Source organism: Opisthocomus hoazin, chromosome 3 (assembly GCF_030867145.1).
Source record: "Opisthocomus hoazin isolate bOpiHoa1 chromosome 3, bOpiHoa1.hap1, whole genome shotgun sequence".
NCBI classification, from domain to species: Eukaryota; Metazoa; Chordata; class Aves; order Opisthocomiformes; family Opisthocomidae; genus Opisthocomus; species Opisthocomus hoazin.
Window position 1 is genome coordinate 97881594 of NC_134416.1, and position 25063 is coordinate 97906656.

A 25063-nucleotide genomic window follows, 5' to 3' on the forward strand; every position below is an offset into this window, starting at 1 on the left:
AGTGCTCAATTCTGGGATTCACTCATCTGAAAAGCTCAGTTAGCCCAACAAATCTGCTGACACCACCACCACGAAACCTTGCGTGCCTACCAGACGCAATGGAAATACATGTTCTTGTGCTTTTATAAACAAGTATTACTATACTATGGAGAGAAAAAAAAAACCAAATCACAGGAGCATACCTGTAGAATACCCACTTCTAGTAACTGCACAGGCATAAATGTGAGCGTGACAAATTAAAATAGTCCCCATGATTTTGCATTTGCTAGATTCCATTGTAGCTGAAATTTTCAGTAAAGGAAATGGATCAAAAAAACAGAAGGAAGGCTCAAATTCGGGTGCTGGAAGTCAACCACAAAATCTTAATATGAAATACTGGGCAACTGTAAACAGCTCGGAAGAAACTTTGCAAGCTATGCAGGTTCCCATCATTATCTAAACTAGAGCACCTGATTTCACTCAGCATTATTTATAGATTTTGATTTAACTGATCTGCCAAGACCAAAATAGGTACCCTTATGAGAGGGTAATAAAAAATTATTAAAAGCTTCATAAAAATTGAGAACTCCCACTCCGCTACGAGGCCACATCCACCAAGCACCGCCCCACGTCCCCAGGCAGGGAAACACATCACCGGCAGCCCGGCTACCCGTGGGAAAGCCTGCTGGCGAAGGGAAGGTTTACTGCCAGGCTACCAGGATGTGCTTCTGGAGAGGACAACCAACGCAAGCGCGTGCCGGGCATGCCACCCGTCAACTAGATGAAGCCAGGCAGCAAAGCTGAAAGAGCGCCCGTTTTGATCCTCTCCATCTGCCGCAGCGCAGGACAAGGTGACTCAAGCACCCGGGTCTACTGGGTTGATGACAGAGCGCAAGCAAGCGCTGGTCTCCAAAGCGACAGGTCTGCACTGGATCCTGCTGATGCAGCCCCGTGAGTCACGAATGCGAGAGCTTTTCCTCGCAGAGGCCCCTGACCTCAGCAGGATTACACCAACGGCGCCTTCTTGGTGAATCTTCTTTGCTCACAGAGCTACGAGGGCTTCTTGTTTCGGGGTTAGCGAGACGAACCCTCAACCGGGAAACGCTAGCGCTTCTGCCAAAATCTTTTTCCAGGCCCCTTGGGGCTCAGTTCAACCCAATTAAAATACGCACAAAAGTAATAAAACTGAGAAACTATTCCCTTGGTGCTGCGGGCTCCAGCAGTCCAGAGGTCTTTCACTCTACTACAGCACCAGCGACTGGAGCCAAACCCTGGCCAACAAAGCTGTTTTGGCTGTGACTGACACCACTTGGCCCTCTTCCACGCGTGTCCAAGATGCAAACCGTGCCGGCAGGCTGGGGTCCTTGGACCTAAATGGGATTCGTCTGCCCAGTTTCAAGGGAACCCCACAAAATTCAGCGCTTACCTACACGCACATCCTTCTACCGATACAGCCGCACCACCGCAGTTAGGGCACTCTGCTGCACCAGCCGAAGCTGCAGTGCTATCAGTGCCCACACGGGTATTTCTATTTTGACTTTGCACAAACCAGTTCCCAGAAAGTGAAACATAAAAGCGCTGGGAAGAGGAGAGCGGAGGGAGAATGGTATCAAACTAAAACACTAATGTCAGGATTTGTCTGAGCGTAGCTAAGACCTTCATCATCACAGTTTGGCTCACAGCTTCCCTCAGACATGTCTCCGGTGTCCAGCAGCTGTTCTGTGAAGCGTCCCTCCAAAGGAGGTGCTTGCCTTTGGCAGCAGCCGTCGTTTCAGCAGGGAATCAAAGAACGAGATTTATTTCCCTCCAACACAGAGATCATCCACACGGGGCCAATAACACGGGCACACATTTCTCCACCTGATCTGGCGAGAAAGACAAGCTCGTTTCCAAACAACGGTGACAGAAAGCGAGTTGGGACGCAAAGCCTCGCCACCTCGGCGATCCGCAGGTCGCGTTGAACCGGCAGAGACACATCCCCCCGGAGCAGCCGCTTCAGGCGGGAAACCGACCGCGGGGAGCGGAGATTCCACGGTCCGAGCTCTCGAGGCAAGCGCACAGCGACCTGCCATGGAGCAAAGGGCTCCCGAAACACGAGGGAGTTTTAAACGTCAGCAAGCCGCCGCCGTCTCCGGTCCAAGCTTGCGAAAGAGCACACCGCCCAGACAAGCCCAAGCGAAGGCTCCCCAGAACCGCTGCCGGATCCCAGAAGAGCAAGTGTTTGTCTCCAGTGGGAAGAGGCTGCCAGGAGCACAGCAGCTCCTGGCTGCTCCCGCGGCCACGCTCCAGAAGCTGCGCTCACGCCGGGCACGCAGCTCACCCCCACCATCACGGCCCTGTTTCTGACTACTTGCAGCAAGAAGAGCTGCAGTGCTGCTCAGGCGGAACGTAAACGCAAAGAGCACAGTTTGGGCTTGCTGTGGCTATTTATTTTTTTTTTTTTTGGCCCGCAGGATCTATTTTCAAACACAAAGCAAGCAGTGAAAGACGGGCCTTTTAATATTAAATTTCTAGTCCCAGAAACTAAGTTTTCCATGAGCTCAGAGACCAAGACTCAGACACTTACCCCACTACTGTGCAGTTCAAAACGCTTGCGGCAAATTCAAGATCTTTTAAAAGTAAGTTCAAACTCCATTTGTACTCCAACAGTAAGAGCTGGCTTTTCTTCCAAGCCTCTTCACAAACCTGTTGTTCAATAATGAGCTTTCAAAACGATGTCTAATAGTAAAACTCATTGCTCCCTTTCTACTCAACTCATTATGCTGCCCTCTCGCTGTGCTTGCTCCTTTTAACGGATGGAGCAAGTATTAGCTTGATTTCCTACCACACATCAAGTTTTCAGCTGAGCTTAACAATACACATCTCGCTAACAACTGATAAGATCTCCGTTAATTTACTACTAAATGCATAAAGCTAGAGATTTTATTTTTGCCTTGACAGCGAGAGCATACCTTCCTTTCCTGACATGCTGTAACTTCTGCACGCAGACACGACTGAGGAGAGTAATTCAAATCAAGGCCCAAACTCACTTATCACAAAACAGTAAAAAAAAAAAAAAAAATTCAGGATGAAGCGCCCTAGGAATGCTGCAGTCGAGGCATAACAAAAGACAGTTTTAATGCCTGCAATAGTACGTTTTGATTAGAAAATTACATTAATGCACACGCCTGTTCAAAATACAGCCTGCTGAGAAAGTAAAGAAAAAAAAAATCAGTTAAAAATTCATTTCATTGCTAAGTCTCCGAGATTATGCTCCTGAGACCTGGCGCGTTCAGGCAGGGATAGCCAGGTCTGAAGTCAGGTGAAGCAGCGTAAAGGAAAACGTGGAAGGAAGGAGCTGGAAGCGGTGCTGACAGATCCTGGAAGCCACCCCACTCCAGGTGACTCTGAGCTCTGCAGACGTGCCAGGACAACGCTGCTAGAGGCTTTGCTGCTGGCAAGCCTGTGCTAACATAGACGCTAAACGTTGTGCAGTTGGGTCGACTGGCAATTTTTTTTCTCTAAACAGAAATGTAGATTGCTTCTTAATTTTCACAACTGGAAGTTCGCAGCCAGCATTCGCGAACTCATTTCTGCCTCAGTCACCACGCGTCCCGCGGTGTCCTCAGCTGAAGGCAACAGCCAGAATCTGCCATCCACCGAAACGCTGGAAAAAGTTAAAATCCTGAGCACAACGAGCCCGGCAGTCTCTCCCTAAGGCCAAGGAACGCCTCTCCCGTAAGTCCCCAGGAGCACGAACCAGCCCCTCTGACAAAGTGCACGCCGACATCCAGCGCGCTCCCCACGGGGACATGCCGAGGGGAACCCACTCCTCGGGAGCGGCCGACGCCAGGGCCACCGCAGGAGCCCCAGCCGCCCTCGCCGCTGCAGCTCACCCGACCCGACCCACAGCACCGGCAGACGCCGGCCCAAACCCGCCATGGGTTTCCCAGTCCGCCCGGCACCGCGAGCTCCTCGCTTTCACCGTTCGCCTTCACGCACGACTCGGTGCCGCGGCGCTAACGAACGGATGCGGCTCTGCACGTGGCACTGCTCCGAATGTCAAGCAGCAGTAGCCGACGCGCGCGTTCACTTGCATTAAGCACGCACTTCCAAGCACTCAGAACCTTTTGAAGAGCAAAAAAGGATCGCCACAATAATTTTCAGAATTCCTCCCTACCGCGAGGACAAGCCTGAGCCTACCAATACCAATCCACTTCTTTTTAAATAAGCGTAACAGTCCCCACAAAATTTGATTATTGAAATGAACCGTGGGGCTGGGGATACGTTTGGTGTGTTTGCTGCAGTGATTTGCAAAGACAGAGCCGCGCGCTCCAACCTTCACACAGCAGGACCCACGGTTCTCCTCCAGCGCCCGTTCGCCGCCCGGCCGTGAAGCAGTCCGTCACCTCGCCGTAAATCTGTCGGCCCAGCCGCGAAGCTGGGTGGAAGCAGGACTTCCCCGCAAAACACACGCTGCGTCTAGTTTGGCCTTTTGTTAAATAAATATAATGCCCCCCCAAAACATAAACCAGAGAACTCAACAATGTGGCTTTTTTCTATATACAAAGCACTTTGTGCTGTACAAAAACGGAGCGCTTCACCAAGTGGGAGGGAGATGGATGTAAATATTTACACACGTACTGCAGAGAGCTGTTACTCACTCCAGGGATGTGTATGCTGGTAGCTGTATAATTCAAGAACTGCATCAGCATGCCAGGGGTGCCGCTGCTAGACAGAAATAACGCGCCCGTCTCCAGAAAGCATCACAGAATCACAGAATGTTCGGGGTTGGAAGGGACCTCTGTGGGTCATCTGGTCCAACCCCCCTGCCGCAGCAGGGTCACCTACAGCAGGCTGCACAGGACAGCATGCGCTGCCCTGTGAAGGGTAAAGGAAAAAACTGATATTAGGGGACAGTTCCCGGACAGCGGACAGACTGGAAACTAAATTACCTTCAAACAAACCAAGAGATTCCACAAAGCTACGAGTGCTCAGAGCTTAATTATAGTAGGTGGAACTTCTAGGTTAGCAACCAGATTTTTCTTTCCACTCTTCCACTACCTCAACAAGCTCCTCCAAAAGGCAAGTGTATTTTGGACTGGTAAGCAAGCCTGGAAGTACCAAGGGTAGCTACTTCTCCTTATGCAACTCATGCTCGGTTGCCCCTTACACCTCCCAAGAGGAAAAGTTCACGCAAAGACCAGGATGAGAAGGGCCACCTCAGCCAGTAACTCAGCTGCTTCAGTTGTGTCCCGGTGCAAATGCAGGACCTGCTACTTCACATTCCTCCATGCCCGAGCTCCTCCAGAGGTTACAGGACACTGTCTTCAGGCTGACACTTCTACTACGGTATTTAGAACGGTGACACGTAAGTCCAAATGCAAACTAACATCAGATTTAAAAATCTGCGCTACGTAAAGGAATGAGGTTGACTAGATTCCCTTTCACATGGCAAAGTCTGGCTCCGTTAACCCATGGGTACTGACACCTCAAGACTGCACCTTAAAAGTGATGGAAAAAATCTGGAACCATGATCCAGAAGATTCCTTGTAAATTAATCTCACCATCCATGACAACAAATAAATCTGCCCATTCAGAAACTTCTCAAGAAAAGAGAAGTGGTTGCTGTTTTCCGCTGCGATCACTTCAAAGGTGAGCTTGTTTCACAAGCGTCAGTGTGGAAATGTTTGCCTCTAGTTTGCTAATCAGTTGCCCATTTCTAATCAGCCATTTCTTTCCATTTTCATACATAAATAGAGGAAGCATTCATTGCTTATAACTGAAACCCCGAACCACATCCGATAAGCTGCTTAGTATTTACATAACTCAAAACTGGCGACTACATCACGCTGCGCACAGGTTAAAAGGGATGCAAAAAAATGCATGACTGGAGAGCAGCTTCAGCAGCTCTGGAATCCATGTGGTGTCTGAATCTTTGCCTGCTTCAGCCTGCCTAATCTGCTCTAAGGACACCAGGTACAGTCAGCAGTTTGTTCAGCTCGTGGAGAGTCAGACTGAAGGATTTCATATCCAAACAGCACTGACTCAGGTAGCGATGTTCAAGGACTTTTCAAAGCGCGACTGCAGAGTTTATCAACACCACAAGGTGAATACTGCTCTACCCAGCCGTGTGTTCTGCAGCCGAGGCCCTGGGTTTTGTTTTAATCTAGCATCAACATGACGTTATAACTGAAAAATCAAGCCTTCACTCAGAAAATTTTTGTAGCTACTGCTGTCCAGGATCTCTTCTTACAGAAATGGACACGCACGTAACGGAGGAGCAGACACACTGCAAGTCCAGCGTTTTTGGGAAGCAGTGTATGTACACATCTGTCTGAGCACCTACACACACATTTCCCCACCCCACCATCTACACAGCGTATGTGCATATGACTCGATACTTTCCAGAAGAGCCGCATCAACCTGTCAGAGGCACTGAGATACTGCCTTGCACCGCAATAGCTCTGCTCGTCTCCGCAAGCATTTGAACAAATGCATTTGATACGTATGCTGAGGGCATCCTTGGGATCAACAGAGAGCAGCAACTGACTCAGAGTAATTGAATACGCACAGCAGTGTCTAGTCTGACCTGTTAACACCCTCGTACATCTGGAATACAAGGCAAGCATTTTAAAAAATGCCCAGAGAAATAACTCAGAGGAAAACTGAGGGTGATGCTTAAGAAAATGTGGACCCCCTCTAGCAGCCTTAGGCTCCTTGGCCTCCCCTTCGCCTTCTGCACAGGCTTCGCTGCAAGCAGCCCCTGCCCACGTCCAGGGTTTTGTTCACACACAGACTCCGTGCAGCAGGCACGCTCCCCGCAGAAGTACACGCTCGCATGCTGGACTTACCAAGCCTTTGTCACGCTCCCGTTGCTTTCCTGACCATGCAGAAATACTGCTCCCTCTCCCCCCTCCCCGAGGACATGTGAAAAACATTAACATATCTCAAATGCCTAGCAGACCTTGAAGTATCCTTGACAGAACTTTACATTTCCTGGGCAAATCCGGTGGTGACAAACCCTGTGGAATTGCATTTAAGCCAGCAATAATGCACAGATAATGCCAACAAAGTCTGACCATCAGATTTCAATGTATATTAAATGCCTGCCTGAAAGCAGCATTAATAATGGAACAGATTTTATTATTTACGTCTAATTAGAATTCCTTGCTGATGCTAGTGAAAAAATGCACTTTCAAAAGAGAAATAATCAGCAGTAAAAGACATACCATTACTTTCATTACAAGCTTGTGGTGCTTCTAGTTATTAAGATTGCTCCCTTCCCAAATCTGTCTTCAATACCTTACAGTTCTGCTACACGTGCAAAGCTTCAGATGAAGCATTCAGTGGCAGGTACACATCTTATTAACAACGCATATATTTTCACATTAACTTCTTTTATCCTCACAGGCAAAACAGTATTTTTATCTCGTTCAAGCCTACAATAATTCTGGCGATTCAATACCTGAGCACTCTACCAGACTGTTCTTTGGAGAAGGTTTTCCCTCATTTAAAGAGGGAATGAATTGTTTCCAAGAGGCAAGACTTCACCTTTCCTGTAAAAGTCATCAGTTCGACAAAGTTACAGATCACTGGAGACAAATCCCACAGCGGGTGTTCGGTAAAGCCTCGGACATTTAGCAGCTAAACGCCTTGGGACAGTCTGTCTGCCTGAGGTATGCTCTAACTGCTGCTGAGCGAGACCTCCTCGTGCGAGCGAGACCTCCTCGTGCTCCCCTGCAGCTCCGAGACGCCGCTATCGGGGCTAACGCAAAGCAAAGCGCGCGAAGGGAGGATGAGGAGACCCACTGGCTCTTGTGCTCCTTCCTCATGAGCTGAAGGAGCCTTGATGGGGTTTTGTGCTCTGCCAACGTTGGCAGGGAGGTGCCCGGGGCTGCCCTACTCCCGGCTGCGGGTGGGATGGTCCCTTCAAACAAGCACCCTTTACTTCCACCCTCATACGTATTCATTCCCAGAGCCCTACAAGATCCAGAAGTTGCTCAGAGTCAGCTGATGCTGCTTCCCCTGACACAGGTCCCTTTCCTTTCCCACATGTGCCGCAAGCACCCAACTGCAGAGGGGCACCACGCCGCTTTTTGTGCCATAGGCAGTGCAAAAGCAGGTCCTGCAGCATTTCCTAACTGTTCAGGGTTTGATTTTGCAACACAGTGTTTCTTCCACGTACAGTTTTCGCTTGTCCTTAGTTAAGCCAGCTTGGATAGATAAATCTCCTTAAACCGTCTCTCGGCTCCGTCATGTGTATGCTAAACAGGACCTGGCTTGTTTTACAAAATAAAGTGTGCTGTATGAGGAACAGGCACATGACCCATGCTAACATTTTATTTCCCCAGTTTAGCAACCATAAAAGCACCACTGTGAAAGAGCACTTAAAGTTCCTTTTGCAACTAACATCGAAAGAGTTTATTATCACGCTGCAGAACTGCTTTAGGGGAAATCTCGCTCCGATAACCTTTTCATGAGAAAGCTTCATGCTTTCCAATAGCAAGTCGCTTTGAAATGTTCAAGAATGGAAACGTCATGCAGCTCCCGAAGGTGCAACAACGCATTTTATCCCACCAGGAAGCTCCTCTGTTCCCTGCTAAAAGAACCTGGAGTTCTGAAAGTCGTATTGCGTCTTTCAAACAGAGAGTATTTTGGATATCAAGCCTTGAAAGTAATCTGGCATCAAAACTCCAATGTGACTGCATGGATTTAGTCTGCAAACGAAGTTAGTTCGTGCGGTGAAGCGTACCTGGAGATGCAGAGAATCCCCCCCGATTTCTGTATTTCTCGGGTACACAGAGCTAACGTACACCTCAACAACTACTCGAGTGACCACAAGGGAGAGATCCAACACGCACCAGCGTTTGCTCACAAGCCCTCATCATGTAAAATCCCATCCAGAATTACCCAGACATTTGACTTTTTGATTTAAAAAATAAATAATAAAGAATAATACAATAAATAAACTACAATAATAAGTAAAATGACAGCACTCTGTACTACTTGAGTTTTGCTCAGCTCTTCATGGGGATAAGTTCACGCACAAGTTGATGGGAGTCTTCTCCAAGTAAAAATCTCTGTGTCCATCCACCATTTATCCGCACTGTAAGGTACAAAAACTCAGCAGGGCAAAACCGAGCAGTGCCCCGCTGCAGAGCAAAGTATCCTGGCACCTAACTGTGCTTAACCTGAACTACGTGTTCCTAAACACACCGACCACACTGAACAACCAGACCAGCCCCCCATGCATGGGAATTCAGGAACAAGGGAACAACAGAAATGACCAGCTTGCTCGTCACAAGGCTACAGATTGGTCGTCTTTGCTTTCTGGCACGGTGCGGTCTGAATTCCTTCCCAGGTTCTGTGAACAGCTGAACTGTGTTCCCTTACAAAAGAAATTAATATGGCAGCCTGTGTACATCTGCTTTAATCTTAAAACAAAAGCAGTTTTGCTATCTTTAGTACAAGCGTAATAAAAGCACCAAAAAAGCACAGATGGTTTGGATTTTCCTTGGAGAAAGCAAGACAGAAGACTGACATCTCAACTGTTTATGTAGCCACAACCCTTTACGTGGCCACAGCAAACCGAGGGGGACCCAGTAAGCACCTCTTTGTCACCATCTCAGATACGGACCGCTTTCAGTCAGGTTTTCTAAAAAAAAGCATAAAGCGACTCTCTGCCTAGAGATAAATGCTTTTGTTCATACAGATTTAATTTATATTGCTAGTAAAACACTTCACAACAGCCACACTAAAGCCAAATGAATTAATTTCAGAAAAGCTAAAGCAAACACTACTGTTATGTTTAGGAAGCACAGAACCCTTGAAAACCCAACATGAAAGGGGTTATTTATGGTCATCGCTCAGCCCTCCTGCCCCCATCATTTGTGCATTAGAAACCTCTGAGCTGCTCACTTCCCAGCTCCCTGCCTTCTGTCAAAAAGTGGCTACGCACTGGTAGCCAGAAAGTTCATTTTGCAGGAATAATACAGTCAGCTCGGTCTGGCAGTCGGGGTGGTTTTGTTTTGTGGGGTTTTGTTCTTTTTTTTTTTTTTTATAATTCAGTCTTATTTTAAAATATCTCACTCCAGGACTAAAACCTTCCCCTTCCTGGAATTAATCAAACTGATAGTGGTTTTGGCAGAAAAGCAAGGGCCAGAAAAGAAGTAAGGACAGCACATGTGCAATGTATCCAAGAAGTACTGCATAACCTGCTCTGTATTTTTTTGTGTAATAAATACACAGTAGTTCAGGCAAAAAGACACACAAAAAGAGGCTTTTTCCCTATGACCCTTTAACAAATATTCAGAGAATAGCAGTCATGTAAAAATATTGCTCTTGATATAACACAGACAAGAAGGCAAGCCGAATTAGCTCCTGAATCGGGGAGGGGGAAGAAGTTTTCTGCTACAGATACCGCTTCCTTTAGTGTAATGAAACGTCTTTTTAGTATTTCTATGCCATAGCAACCAGTATTTTTGTGGCCAGTAGGTAGAGGGAGGCTCTCCTTCCCCTCTACACTGCCCTAGTGAGGCCCCATCTGGAGTGCCGTGTCCAGTTCTGGGCTCCCCACTTCAAGAAAGATGAGGAGCTACTGGAGAGAGTCCAGCGGAGGGCTACGAGGATGATGAGGGGACTGGAGCTGAGGGAGCTGGGCTTGTTTAGCCTGGAGAAGAGAAGGCTGAGAGGGGACCTAATAAATGCTTACAAATATCTGAAGGGTGGGTGTCAGGAGGATGGGGCCAAACTCTTTTCAGTGGTGCCCAGTGACAGGACAAGGGGCAATGGGCACAAACTGAAGCAGAGGAAGTTCCAGCTGAACATGAGGAAGAACTTCTTCCCTCTGAGGGTGACGGAGCCCTGGAACAGGCTGCCCAGGGAGGTTGTGGAGTCTCCTTCTCCGGAGATATTCAAGACCTGCCTGGACAAGGTCCTGTGCAGCCTGCTGTAGGTGACCCTGCTTCGTCAGGGGGGCTGGACTAGATGACCCACAGAGGTCCCTTCCAACTCCGAACATTCTGTGATTCTGTGATTCTGTATTTTTGAGAATTTAAGAGACCCAAACTAACAATTTTCCCAATTAGCCAGTATTTAAGAAGTAAAAAAAGATGGCACATCAGAGAAAAAATTGTCCGATCCGTGACCACTTCCACTTGAACCAATGATCAAGCATCGCACTCGTCGGTACCAGCGGGGTTCTGGAGCAACATTTCCATTAAGGACAGCCACGAGGCCCCGTGATCGCATGAAATCCCCAGGAGGGACGGGACGGCGCAGCTCAGCGGGCTGGCGGGACAGGCGTGGGCTGGCAGGACAGGCATGGGCTCTGCAGCCTCTCTTGGTTCATGGAAATCTCTTCCTGCAGAGCACGGTACGGAGCAAGCCCGGGCGCACAGCCCTCACCCCCTCCAGGCGATGCCCCACCGGCCGGGCTACCAAACGCCGGCTGCCTGTCCCCCGGGGCTGGGAGCCCCGGATGCTCCCAGCGGATGCTCCCAGCTCCCATCTGTCACGAGCTCTGTTTACAGGCGCACCAACAGCTGCTTGCAGCGAGAGTCGCTGAACTTTGACATTCTGCATAAAGATGTAAACACTTCTCCGTGGAAGATACATCCCGAGTACTAAAAGGCACTCGGGCTGACTTCTTGCCCTCCCCAGCCCCACTCCATCCCCCAAACCCCAAATTCCCACACACATCCCTTAAAACAACAGCAACAAGAAAGACCCAAAACACACAACACCCCCCCCCCCCAAGAAGCCAACATGCACATAGCCACAGCACCAAGCTTTATGCACAACTAGAAACAACCAGGAGAATATTACAAGTAAGCCAAACGTAACTAAGTGCAGAATGAAGTGAACTTCACAGCGTTTACACAGATGGAACCCGATTTCCTGGTGCAAAGCCGCTGAATTTGGCACTGACCCGGCGCCCCAAAGGCAGGGCATCTGCCGCCCAAAACACGCACGAGCTGCCCGAAGGCCGGAGTGGGTAGTCGCTACTCTTCATAAGCACCATTGAATTAAAAGGCATGGAAGTCTTCAAAAACAAAGTTCTCAGAAAGAGATGGATTCATTTGACGCTAAGAGCGGCCAAGACCAAAGCCCACTGCATATATTTGTGTATTTTCTTAAGAGGCTGTATACACAAGGGAGCGCACAAAGGGCTTCTTCAGAATGCTCCCTTGTAAGGGTGTATTTCATGGGTAACAGATACTGAATTCGGGAAAATGTCCAAAAAAACACTGTTTGGAAATTTTGTTGAGACTTCACATGGATCACACGGAAGAGCCAGAAGCGAGCACGACGCTTTTCAACGATAACTAAGAAAATCCTTGTCCAGAAGGATTTACTTCTCCGATGCCCGATCCTACGGACCGGCGCAGCCAAACACAGCGTTTACTGATAAACAGTCCCACCGACTTCATAACTTCAGCCAAGTGACTTCAGTGGTGTTATTCATGCCCTGTGAATATGAACGGAAGACTCTTGTTGAAAAGGGCTCCTCACAGCAGCGAAGGCTCGCACAAGAGAGTCCCGAGCGAGGGCGAGAAAGGACACAAGGGGAAGAAAAGAGCCCTTATGAGGAGTGCTTATCCATTGCAGGCAGGTTTGGGAATATGCTGCGGTTTTTTTTTAATTTTAAACCAAAAATGAGGAAAACTTGAACTCTCCCAGTATAACCACATTGTAACTTCAACATAGCCCTATTGCTAACTCAAAATTCAAACAAAAAGAACGCCCCAAACCAAGCAAAAAAGAAAAAACAAACCCCAGTCCTCAAACAAAGCCCAGGTCCAACTTTTCTGAGTGAGGTCACAAGGAGCAACTCTTCCAGCCTTCAAACCAGGGATGAGGAGGAGACGGGAACAAAAAAAAGTGAAAACCTCTATGGAAAAAAAATACTTGAGCTGTGTTTAACAAGGAACATCTGCAGCCTTCCCATTCCTGAGAGGCAGAAATGCCCCAGAAGAGCCACATTAAGTTAAACACACAGGAAAAAAATACTTTTGCTGCTGACCAAACCATTTACAGGTGCCTCTGGTTTGAAGCACAGGATACTGAGCGGGACTCTGTTTGCTGACATAACACCACGCCGTGAAGGGCTTCTTTGTAAAGAAAGATCACAGAAAGCTGGTTTAACTGGCAAGGTCTTTACTGGTGAAATGTGACATCTGTTTTTAAAGAGCCTACATTTTCAGGATATTATCACTCAGCTGTTTCTATTTATAACATATTTGATTTAACAGCTTCTCTCAGCCAATTAAGCAGGTATGCAATTAAATACCCTGAAATTTCAGTGTCGGACTCGGGACAGTTTGCAGCCATCGATTCAACTTTTACTTCTCCCTGGATGAGTGTCTTCAGAAATTCAGACTTCCCCAACACACACACACACACGTTATGTCCTACATTTACAGAAAATCTCCCTTGCAAGGGAACAGGCATTATTAAAATGGTGTGCTCTCAGGTGCTGTTCTGAAAGCCCCAACACTCACAGGCTTAAACACAGTGCTCCTCACAGAACACACCATGACCACATTAAAAAAAAGGGTGAGAAGGGGGGCAGAAATGCTGACTATACACTTCTTGGTGTTATTTTTATATATATATTTGGATGTACAAACGGAAGAAAAAGTAGAAAGTCCTGGTTAGGAGACAAGAAAGATCTTCTTGAAACTAATGCCATGCAACACCAGACAGCTCTTCAGCTCTTCTCAAAGATTTCACTCCCCGACAAGCTTTTGCTATTTGCTATCTGTGCTTTTTCTGGGGACAGTTTCAAGTGTGTCTGTACAAATTAAGAGCACAACGCAGTCCCATTTCATGTAAGGGGAAAACCTGGTTTTTATCTGAAGTTCACATTATTCAGAAAAGAGAAGGAGAGAAACTGGAAAGAGGTTTTTTTCTCAACGGAGCTACTGATGGTCTACCAAATATACTCAAGTAAGTAATTTCAAACAAAGCACACAGTGACAGCAGGGCTTTTAACATTTTATTTAAACATTCACTTGAGTACTTTATAAGCTTACACAACTTCATTAAAAATTTACAGAATATGGTGACAAGGAAACGTCTGCTGTACTGTAAGTAAAACCCTTAAGGAAAAAATCATTTTAACCCTAAAAATAGAGGTAGCAAAAATACCTTCACACATGAAAAAAGACGTAGTAACTGTAATGCCATCTTAAATACATATATATACACACACACAGAAAGATTAGGATTTATGTTTCTAAGTCTGAGCATTCATAGACTGCACTGACCCACTCTGTATATTCAGAGACGTCATGTTTCCAAAACATAAGGCACAGAGTCCTTCACCACCACCTCTGTGCACACTAATGGAACAAAACCCAAACCAACAAACCCACCCACCAAACAGCAAATGGGTACAGCATCTTCTCTGCTGGAAAGCATCTGGGAAGCGCTTATAAAGAGAAAGCCACTCACAATATGAATTGTCTGCTCATCGCAGCTTCTCAAGTCATTGCAGACCCTTCGTTTTTGAAGGCCAGCCTGCAGCAGGCTTTGGAGAGGTGTTCCAGAGCCAGCTGCAGCCCAGCACCACGAACATGTGCCGAGAGGGATGTCACACCTTTCATCTCCGTTGGGGTGGTGAAACATGGCTGTGATGTACTCTTCCCCTCCCTGTATTTACTGAGGCTTTCATCTACCCCCATACAGTGCCACGTTTTTCATTTTTTCATAAAGAGTTAACACTGTTCCATAGCTCTTTGCTGAGGGAAACCCAAACCTACAATCTGAAATTCCCTTTTTCAGTATGCTCTGTCATATGTATCCGATATTCCACGCAGCCTTATCAAATCAACTAGTTTTACAACCGTCTCACGCAGAGGGTGACAACAGCAGAAGGCAATAACATAACCGTCTTTAACAATAATTAACTAATGGACTTCAACAATAATTAACTAATGGACTGCTTAGGCAGCACAAGAATATTTGAGGTGCAATTATATCACCACGTGACTATCAAAAAGGGATTCAATACCCGATACGGAACTTTTAATTTAAAATGCTGAAAGGTTATGGCATATTCTCACAAGAGAGAGTATTGGCATTGGGTAGGATTCCCTACAACCAACACCCCTTCGGCACACAACCGTATGCCGCCGCAGGTTTTTGTGGCAAAATTATTTCACCCTTCAGAACAGAACAGAAAGAGGAAATTAAGACGTAATGTACTGTGCTATGGTATTTCCATTATTCTGCAAAATGACATTGGCAAAGACTTGAAGTCCGAACTTATAAATGCAAAACCTGAGCACAACTCCAGCAAACACACCTTCCTTGTCCCACCATCTCATCAATCACATCTTCAGAAGCCATGCAAAATGCTCAGTGGAAAGGCAAGAAAAGCAAAGTCTAGTAGAAGCTACCGAATCAGAGAAGATGAATAACAACGCTGTGCTTTGATAAAGTCCCAACACTTCCACCAGTTTGTCATTAGACTTGAACACGAGCTGCAGCCGTCAAATTGGTCTGGGAATCAATACACCAGCGACGCTTCAAAAATCATCATCACCCCATACTTCTGCAACCTCACCCCTTGCTTCCCCTGCCTCGTTCTTCAAAATGATATACAGCATCGTAGGGATCACCAAGCTATCAGATGTAACGGTTGGGCATTAGCTCAGTTTCATTTCACCCACTTGCAGCCTTCTGCAGCCCATGGGGAACCAAACAGCAAGGGAAGGGTGGTCTAAAAGCACATCAGGAACAGCAATGGGAGAAAAAATATTAATTGGGCAATGTCAGCTGGCACAGTGCTTATACACACAAAGTGCACTCCTGGAGACATAAGTCTTGAAAAGGATTAAAGTTATCAAACGCAGTGAATCGCTAGTACGCCTTCGGCTGGGCAGCAGCCAGCTCAGACCCGCCGAGGAGCTGCATGCCACGCCACGGGTCTGACGGCTGCTCCCTACGCCCTTCCCTCTTCGCACCACCTGCTTTTAACATGAGCAGGCCAAACCAAAGAAGTTGGGTTGGTTTTGGGTTGGTTTGTTTTTTTTCCCAGCGATGCTTATAGCACCAAAGTTTTCCAAGGAAATGTAACCAGTAAGATGGTATCGTGGTAATGACTTGAGGCTTTTTCCATCTTACCTGAAGTTTCAGCTTGCATTATATACACCACGGAAAGGCAGCAACATCACACATAACACATGCACACAAGTCCATTAGCAAGCTGCTTTTCCGCTTGCAGATGCCAACATTAGCTCTGCCACCCTTTCCTAGGGCACCAAAGCCAGCTGTCCGTTTTACAACATGAACTGTGGTTCCCGTAAGGGTTTTGAAGCTGAAAACACTGCTAAACGTCAGGCTCTTTACAGCTACGTGTCCAATTACAAAATCCTGTGAAAACTGCAGGTAGCCCCTCCTATAAGCACTTGGGTCACTCCTACTAGGAGCTGGAGAGGGCATGTTTCAATGAAAGGCCTGATGCTGGACACCGCTCAGAGCACATGTTAGTGTAACAACACACATGGTGGACTTCGTACTCTGCAACCCAAATGTAATGGTGATGCTTTAATGTGATGGATCCTTCTTTTTTCAGCTTCAGCGAGCCAACAGAGGAGACAGTCTTGGCCTCTCTACTTCACTGGACCTCAAATTTCAGTGGGACACATCTAAATATGCAACCTCCCAAATCCGAGCAACACTAAATGCACAGTTTAACATGTAACCCACAGAAAACACACCAGCACACAGGTGGCCTTCTTGTTTCTCTGTGAGAAACAGGCTTTGCACTTAGTGGCAGTTGCTCTCAGTCTGGTTTTGTGCATGTCTTCCTCCATACCACATGTGTCTGGGTCACCAATCCAATATAACTGGTCACTTGGCACAGGTACAAAGGAGCATGGAATGCTTTAGGTTGGAAGGGACCTTTAGAGGCCATCTAGTCCAACACCCCCTGCACTAGCAGGGACATCTTCAACTAGACCAGGTTGCTCAGAGCCCCATCGAGCCCGACAATGAATGTTTCCAGGGATGGGGCCTCCGCTACCTCTCTGGGCAACCCGTTCCAGGGTTTCACCACCCTTACGGTAAAAAATTTCTTCCTTATATCCAGTCTAAATCTACCCTCTTTTAGTTTAAAACCATTACCCCTTGTTCTATCACAAAAGGTCCTGCTAAAAATTCTGTCCCCATCTTTCCTGTAGGCCCCCTTCAGGTACTGAAAGGCTGCAATCAGGTCTCCCCGCAGCCTTCTCCAGGCTGAACAGCCCCAACTCTCTTAGCCTTTCCTTGTGGCAGAGATGCTCCAGCCCCCAGATGACTTTTGTGCCCCTCCTCTGGACCCGCTCCAACACGTCCATGTCTCTCCTGTGCTGAGGGCTCCAGAGCTGGATGCAGGACTCCAGGTGGGGTCTCACCAGAGCAGAGCAGAGGGGCAGAATCACCTCCCTCAACCTGCTGGCCATGCTGCTTTTGATGCAGCCCAGGATACAGTCGGCCTTCTGGGCTGCGAGCGCACATTGTCAGCTTATGTCCAGTTTCTTATCCACCAGTACCCCCAAGTTCTCCTCAGGGCTGCTCTCAATCCCTTCATCCCCCAGCCTGTATTGATACTGGGGGTTGCCCCCACCCAGATGCAGGGCCTTCCACTTGGCCTTATTGAATTTCATGGGTCCACTTCTCGAGCTTGTCCAGGTCCTCTGGATGGTACTCGTCCCTCAGCTGTCGACTGCACCACTCAGCTTGGTGTCATCTGCAAACTTGCTGAGGGTGCACTAAATCTTGCTGTCTAATATTTTCATCACTGGCATGAGAACCAACCGGTGACATTATGAGGGCTGCGGATGGGAGTGGGAACGCAAGAGCTATCAGGGAGCTGGGCTCCCTGACTACCTCTTCAGATGCTGAGGACAGCAGTGACACCCATCTCCCTGCCTCCCCAGGGATGTAGAGCACAACTAGGTTTGCCACCAGACACATGATCAGACACCAGTGCTTGGATATGACCTCCGTTCTGTCACCCCGTCTCCTTTGCCACCCCCCCAGGGACTCTGAGGAAGACATCGTTTTCTCTGACTCAGACCCAGTTGTTTCACCCTCATTTTCATCCCTCACTGCCAGGACAGCAACAATTTAACCACGAGGTGGTTACATCTTGCCTATCAAAAACTACTCTGCAAATCTGTATGGTTCCTTTCCTGCCTGGAAAAAGGCATGCAAGGAAAGTAAGGGTTCCCTGGCTCTGAAAGACATGCTCTTCCACCAAGCTTACCCAGAAAGGCGTTAAAAGAAGGCAGCAAGAACAGGCAGCACATTTTCCAGTCTACCATGCTCTTCTGAGCCTCGTTCACTACCTGAAGCTACCTTCACCTGGTACAAATAACTAAGAAAAGGAAGCAAACCTGAGGGAACATCCTCCAAAAGTCAGTGTCCTCCAGAGGTTAATGACTCTCTCAGTGTAATTGTTTATATCCAACTCAACCTAAAACTGAAATTTCTTCAGGGAAGCTGCAGGAAGCTAGGTCTGGATAAACCATGGCCTTATAGAGAGTAGAATAAATAGATAAATAAAAAATAAGTGTGTGAGAAAGCAGAGCACTTCCAAGCTGTCAGCAACTGGCAGGGCTAGTTCTTCCCTCTTCTGGGTGTCAAAAAGGAAAATTACAAAAAAAAGGGGGGGGAAACAAGCTCCATACCAGCTTCCTTCACCAGCTGGCAGCCAGACAGGCAGGCATGCACTGCCTGAGACGGCCGAGGTAACCTGAGAAGATGCTGGGACCCATCTCCATCCCCGCAGGCAGGCAGAGCAAGGAGCGCCTGACAGCCAGGAAGCAGTTAAAATTAAAAAAACAAACATACAAGAAATCAAACCAAATCCAAAGCAAAAAAGTAATGAGAGGGGAGTAACGGTCCCGTTCCTCCACAGTCCTCTCGCAGCAGCAGCTGGTGGAGCTGCCCCGGTGTTGCTGCGGGAGGTGTTGCCTTGCTGCCTCCCCACGATCAGCGACGCCCCGTCACCGCGATGACAGTGCCATGGGCCAGCCACCCCTCTCTGTTACCATAAGGGAACACAAATGTGGAGAGGCACCAACCTCCAGTAAACTACATCATCCCTGACCTACGTGGAACAAGGCTCTCACGGCATTGCTTCAGCTTTGTCAGGCACAGTCATAGCAACTGACCGGACAGGCAATGGAAAGAGCTATTAAACCCAAAGTTGCACATTCAGGTCATACAAAATGAATGTTTTATTCACCATCCTTAGGCTTTTAGTTTCCCCTATGCCCTCGCTGCAAGGACAGCAGCTTCTTTTCCACAGAGTGGCAAACAGGAGAAAACACAGAGGAGCAATGCCCATACCTGACCATAGTCTGTCCTGAATACGACGACTCCTTCCGCACAGGAATGAACAGTACTGGGATAATGCTGATTATTTTCTCGCAGCCAGACCCGAGACCCCTACAACAAACAAAAACAGAGTTATAGATGGCATAACTGAAAAAAAAAAAAAATTCACTCAGTGTCTTTCTCTGGAAATGTTTATCAAGTAAAAGGAGAGAAAGTGAGAGCAAAACCCAAATAAGCAAGTGAAAGAAGAAAATAAAACAATCTCTCACCAAGTATTTGTTGGTTTCTACCGGAACAGTAAACACAGGAGAACTACACTGAAGTGCTTTCTCTTTTTTTTCAGTAGAAGTTCCTAAATACCATCAAGAGCAGCTGGAGCCAATTCTCTGAGTCATGTGCCTCATGTTAGCACACGTAAAATTACAAAGCAGTGTTTGAATTTGCACATAGTTTAAAAGATCCTCCTCAAAGCTGACTGGCTCCCTACCTGTTTATTTTCAACCTCTGCTAGGCAATCCCAGCACTTCCCCCCCTATCATCTTTCACCTTTTCTCTAAACCACTTTGCCCTTTATACGGTCCTCCTCTCTTGTCTGCACAACACAGAGGATTAAAAAAACCCACCAACCTACTACCAAGCAAGGTTACAAAGAAATGGCATTTGCTTTTTAGAGGTGAGGAGGCAACGGAGACACTATCCGTGAGACACCTAAGTCAGTCTAGTAAGACAGGGTAGGTGCAACTTATTTTAATTTTCACCTGGCTGGTAAATCCAGCGTTAAGCAACAGAAGTATCCAGCACTGAGAACAAGGGAGGAGGATGGGGGAGGAGGAACCACAGGTGATGCTGCAGCTGCAGAAAAGCCACCCCACCAAGCTCACTCAAGTTGCTCCAGCGTAGGAGAAGGCTTCAGCTGGCATGAAAACATCGAGCAGCAGCACCCCACGGTCTGACTTCCAGCCCAAACTATACTCCCGTTCTCTACAAAACAGACAGCAGGCTCTACATCAGAAAGACAATATATTTGTAGTATTTAGAGAACAGAGATTTTTTTTTACCAGGGCAGTCAAATTCTCTCCTAAAGTAAAGGGGAGGTAGAAAAGGCTGGGATATACCCTGATAATCGTAAGGTTGTGACTTAAGAGTGTCCAATCACTGAAAAAAACAATTCAATTAATTTTGCATGCTAGCATCCTAAAGTTGTCCTTGTCTGAATTTCCACACACAGAAATTAGACTTGCAGCCTTGCTAAAGTTGATGTGCAGGGTCCTGATTAACAATCACGACAAATACAGGTTTTTATTTCTGTTGCACACTTAAGGTGAGTGGCCCGTGAGTCTACCACAGACTTCAGCCACGTTACACGTTGCATACGCTACAGGTAATGTTGAATAAACATTATTCTTCTTTCTACGACAGAACAGCAGCCCTGAGACAAAACAACGGTCACGGATAATCTAAAAACTCTTGCTGCTCATTTTCTCTGAATGGTAAGAGCTCAGCTGCACGCAGAGGACCATACAAGATCATACCTCATTATTTTTTTCCCCTCCATCTTCTGACAAACTGCTTTCCCTTTTAAATGCTGCAATTGCCTGCAGAGCTGTTTGCCCTTTTACCTCCAAAACCTCGAGCCAGATGGTCTCCAGGTTTAGAGCAAGTCCGAGGCAGTTCAAACGCAGGGTGTGTGCACTCGAAAGCGCAGGGTGAGGGTAGAGGGGAGCTGAAAGGAGAGCCAGCTAGCACCCGAGGTGGGCAGGGGGAGCAGGGGACTGGGAAACAGCAGGGAGAGGACTCCCCAGGAGTGGTAAAAGCAACAGAGAGGATTTGAATATTTAATTCAAAACCCAGCGGCAGCAGTGGGAAGACTTTCAGCCACTCCCTGGAGTCTGCATCGGCCTCCGGCCGTCAGAAAGCCCAGGGCGCTGCTCTGTTTTTAAATCTTCTCGAGCAGCACAAATCGCCCCAACGCTGACCGGTTCAAGGGCACGAACACCCTGCGCTTCCCAGGGGGAGGAAGGCTGATGAGAGGGCATCCCTCTTGGTCTTCCTCTGGTACCTCCCCATCGCAACCAGCGAACAGAAATGTCCTGTACGCGCAGGTGGAGGAGCGGTGACAACTCCGAAGGCGACACCCTCGGTACTAAGGGACACCTACCACGGCCGCCGGGGCGGGAGACGTGGGGCTCTTTCACCTTAACGCCGTTGTGGCCGTCAGCCCACCGACCCCAGCAGCACCTGGGGGTGAGAACGTGAGGCTCACAGCTTCCCCTCAGCCCCAGCACAGGGCGGTGCTCGGCCACAGTGCTGCCCTCCCCACTTCAACCACCGCAGCGTGGGTCTAAAGCCCGTCAGGTACGAGGTCCCACATGCCCATGCAGTACCATGCAACACACCCAGAGCAAGGTGAGCTGGGTCTTTTGCCTCAGATTGCTGTATGTCCTCAGCCATTTCACTTCACCTGCACACCACAGAAGGCTGAGGTTGGAAGGGACCTCTGGAGGCTTCTGGTCCAACCTTCCTGCTCCAGCAGGGTCACCTAGAGCTGGCTGCCCAGGACCATGTCCAGATGGCTGTTGAGTATCCCCAGCTCATGAGAGACTCCACAACCTCTCTGAGCAGCCTGTGCCAGTACTCGGCCACTTTCCGCAGTAAAAAAGTGTTTCCCGATGTTCGGTGGGAACCTCCTGTGTTTCAGTTTGTGCCCCTTGTCTCCAGTCCTGTCACTGGGCCCCACTGAGAAGAGCCTGTCTTCCTCTTCTTTGCACTTTCCCTCCAGCTATTTATACACATTGCTGAGATCCTCCCTGAGCCTTCTTCAGGCTGAGCAGTCCCAGCTCTCTTGGCCTCTCCTCACAGGAGAGATGCTCCAGTCCCTTCATTATCTTCATGGTCCTTCGCTGGACCCTATCCAGTATGTCCATATCCCTCCTGTAGTGGGGAGCCCAGACCCGGACACAGCACTCCAGGTGAGGCCTCACCAGTGCTGAGTAAAGGAGAAGAATCATCTCCCTCCAGCTGCTGGCAACACTCCTAATGCATCCAACAGAAATACCTAGAGAAACCTGACGATGCCCAATACTCCTGAGTTAATGTAGGACACCAGAAGAAAGAATCGTCAGCCCACAAAACAACCTCACTCAGTCTGACAATTGCTGTTTCATGTTTGAATACTTTTTCATTGTTAGAGGAATCATTCTGGCATAAAACAGAAGAACTACAAGGTTGTCCAGCTCATAGTAAATTTTTACATCACTGACCTTTTCTGCCTCAACCTAGCAAGCCCACAGGAGCAAGGCACAGCAAAGCTTCCCCCCACCAGTAAACAACCATAGTTTTGTTCACAAATTGTAACTGGTTTAGCAAAGGTGGCTGCTGACACCACCAAGCTCTGGAGACCCAATGGCTCCAGGGGTGAACGCATGAACTACAGTCACCAAACAGCAAAGGGAATTCGGCCGCAGGTCTCCCACCACCCAGGCAAATGCTTTCACCAGCCTGCTGCTGGGCGTGAAGTGACTGTACCAGGCAGTCTCCACCTCACCCTTCTAGATGAACTACACCCATCTAAATGCACACATAAACAACAAAAAAATTTATTTGTCAAAATGCAGTCAAGTTCTTCAAGTGCTTCAGGAGAACCAAACTCCTGTTGTTCCGCTGGTTTATTATTTGTAAAAATCTCCGAGCTTAAGTAACATGAAGTTTATGCTTTCAAGGGCAATGAAAAGCTTATAAATGTTAAGCCGCAATAAAATTTGCCAAAACCTCAGCATTCAAAATAGCCTCTCACAAGGAGGAGAATGTTTTCTGTCCTGAAATTAAATAATTAATTCTGCATATTTTTTTTCTGGCTATGAAGGGGGGGAGGGAAAAAAAAAAAAAAAAAAGAGGCTTGCACAGAAGCATTCACTTGGCTGGGCTAGTCCTAAAATAAGATTTTTAAAGCAAGTAGGAAAGGGTTGGATTTAAACAAATGTACATTGTTAGGGGTCAATAGCTGCTATTCAGGAGAGGCTGGAACAATGCAGTTCACCAAGCCCAAGGCATCCGAAATGCAAATACACCGTGTTCCCGGCAAGGTAGCTCAACAGCACGGTGCCTGTCCGTGGGCTGGGTCTAGGGGAGGGAAAACCCCAAAGAAGCCTTGGCAAGAGATCCCTTAGGAGCGCGCAGGTTCCAGCCGCCTCCTGCGCCCAGCTCGCTCTGCATCCCTCCGCGACCCACGAGCGACAGTTTTGAGAACAGAATCTTCACTGGCGGTTAATTTACGGACGAGTCTTGTCCTACAGGACCCACCTGAGGAAGGACTCCGCTCAGCGCCCACGGCGGCACATTATACTGATCCAGACCCGGTTTTGGGGGAGAAACCTGGGAACTTGGCTACTCCAGAGCGCCCTGACAAGCCATGGGACACGCCGCTGCTCTGTGACAAGGGGGAGAGCAAAGCCACGGAGCCTTGCTAAAGCCCGATGTTTTTTATTTCTGTGAAGCAAGGCTGCAAAAATACTTGGAGTAGCATTTGCAGAAGAATGGCCATATGCCATCATTTCCATAGCAAATAAACTCCAAAAGGGAAAGGAAGTAGGTTTGCAAATCTCACAGCTGAAGGACCACCTGGAGAAGGCCCTAGTCCTGCTACCTCACAGATTCTACAGCTGAAAACGCAAACGCTGCCTCTTCCCTTCCTCTGTATTCTGCTCTTGGATACGGTGAAAGTCCATTCTTTTCTACTTTCTTTTGGACATATACACTGTAAATCACAAAATTAACTAAGAACTTTATCTCAAATAAGTCAAATGGTAGACCATTCATTGCAAAACTCTAATTAACAAGCTAGATTTTGTATCCATACAGGTTGTACGCTGAAAAAAATAACTGCCTGCACATTAATTACATTCTCATATACATATTGTATATATCTCTACATGTGAAAAAGAAGATAGCGTATAACAACTGTGTTCTCATACAAGTGAAAAAGCCACTCATTCACACGTTATAGTGTAAAATCCAGTCGACTCATCAATGCAGTTGACTCAAAGCAGTTAAAACTGCTTTAAATTAAGGGCAATGAACATAGGTTATGCTGCAGTCTGCATTCCAAAAGCATTTTGCTATTAGCACTTGGCAAAGCAAAAGGAACAACAGCCAAAATGTATTTAGAGAACTTTTTGTTTACGCACCTCAGTAGCTTGGCTCCAAAGACAAGTCTGAGAGACAGGAAGAGATGTTACTAACTAGGTCAAGTTGGACATAGCTTTTTAATGCAAAAGATAACCAAAACTACGTTTACCTTCATTCCTCCTCTTTGCTAACTCACACACTGACGACAAACAAGGAAGGCCACAGCAAGAAAGAAGCTATCCCGAAAATAGGCAACTTTGCTAATGTTATATCAATGAACAGTTTTGCTTCTGAAAACTCACCCTTCATTGTTAGCTTAGGAGTACTGAAAACACTTCGGTTTAGGTACCCAGAAACCTTCACATGCCAAGTGCATGCCTGGCCAGACTACTGAGTGGCAAACTCACAAAGTTCACTGCAAGCTGGCTGTCCCTGACCAACTTCAATCCAAAAATCAAGTGTTCAGCCTCTTAAGTAGAAGACCAGACCTGTTGTTCCATACCTAAGTCCAGGGAAACAAGCAGTAACGGCCATTTGTCTGACATACTACTCTCTAATTCAGAGCATTGCTCTAGATCTCCTCCTTCACAGAGCCCGGCCTCCCCGGCGCAGCTTTCTTGCATTCATCAACAAAAGGCTTCCACCA

The 25063-nt window shown here is 47.5% G+C and overlaps 1 protein-coding gene across 1 annotated transcript in view; it reads right to left on the minus strand.

The window, feature by feature from the left end:
- Nucleotides 1-25063, minus strand: part of MYO10 (myosin X) — a 171446-nt gene that overhangs the window by 117780 nt on the left and 28603 nt on the right. Inside the window, exon 2 of the mRNA XM_075417122.1 lies at nt 19306-19404. Coding sequence (XP_075273237.1) covers nt 19306-19404 — 99 coding nt within the window. The remainder of the gene's footprint in view (nt 1-19305; nt 19405-25063) is intronic.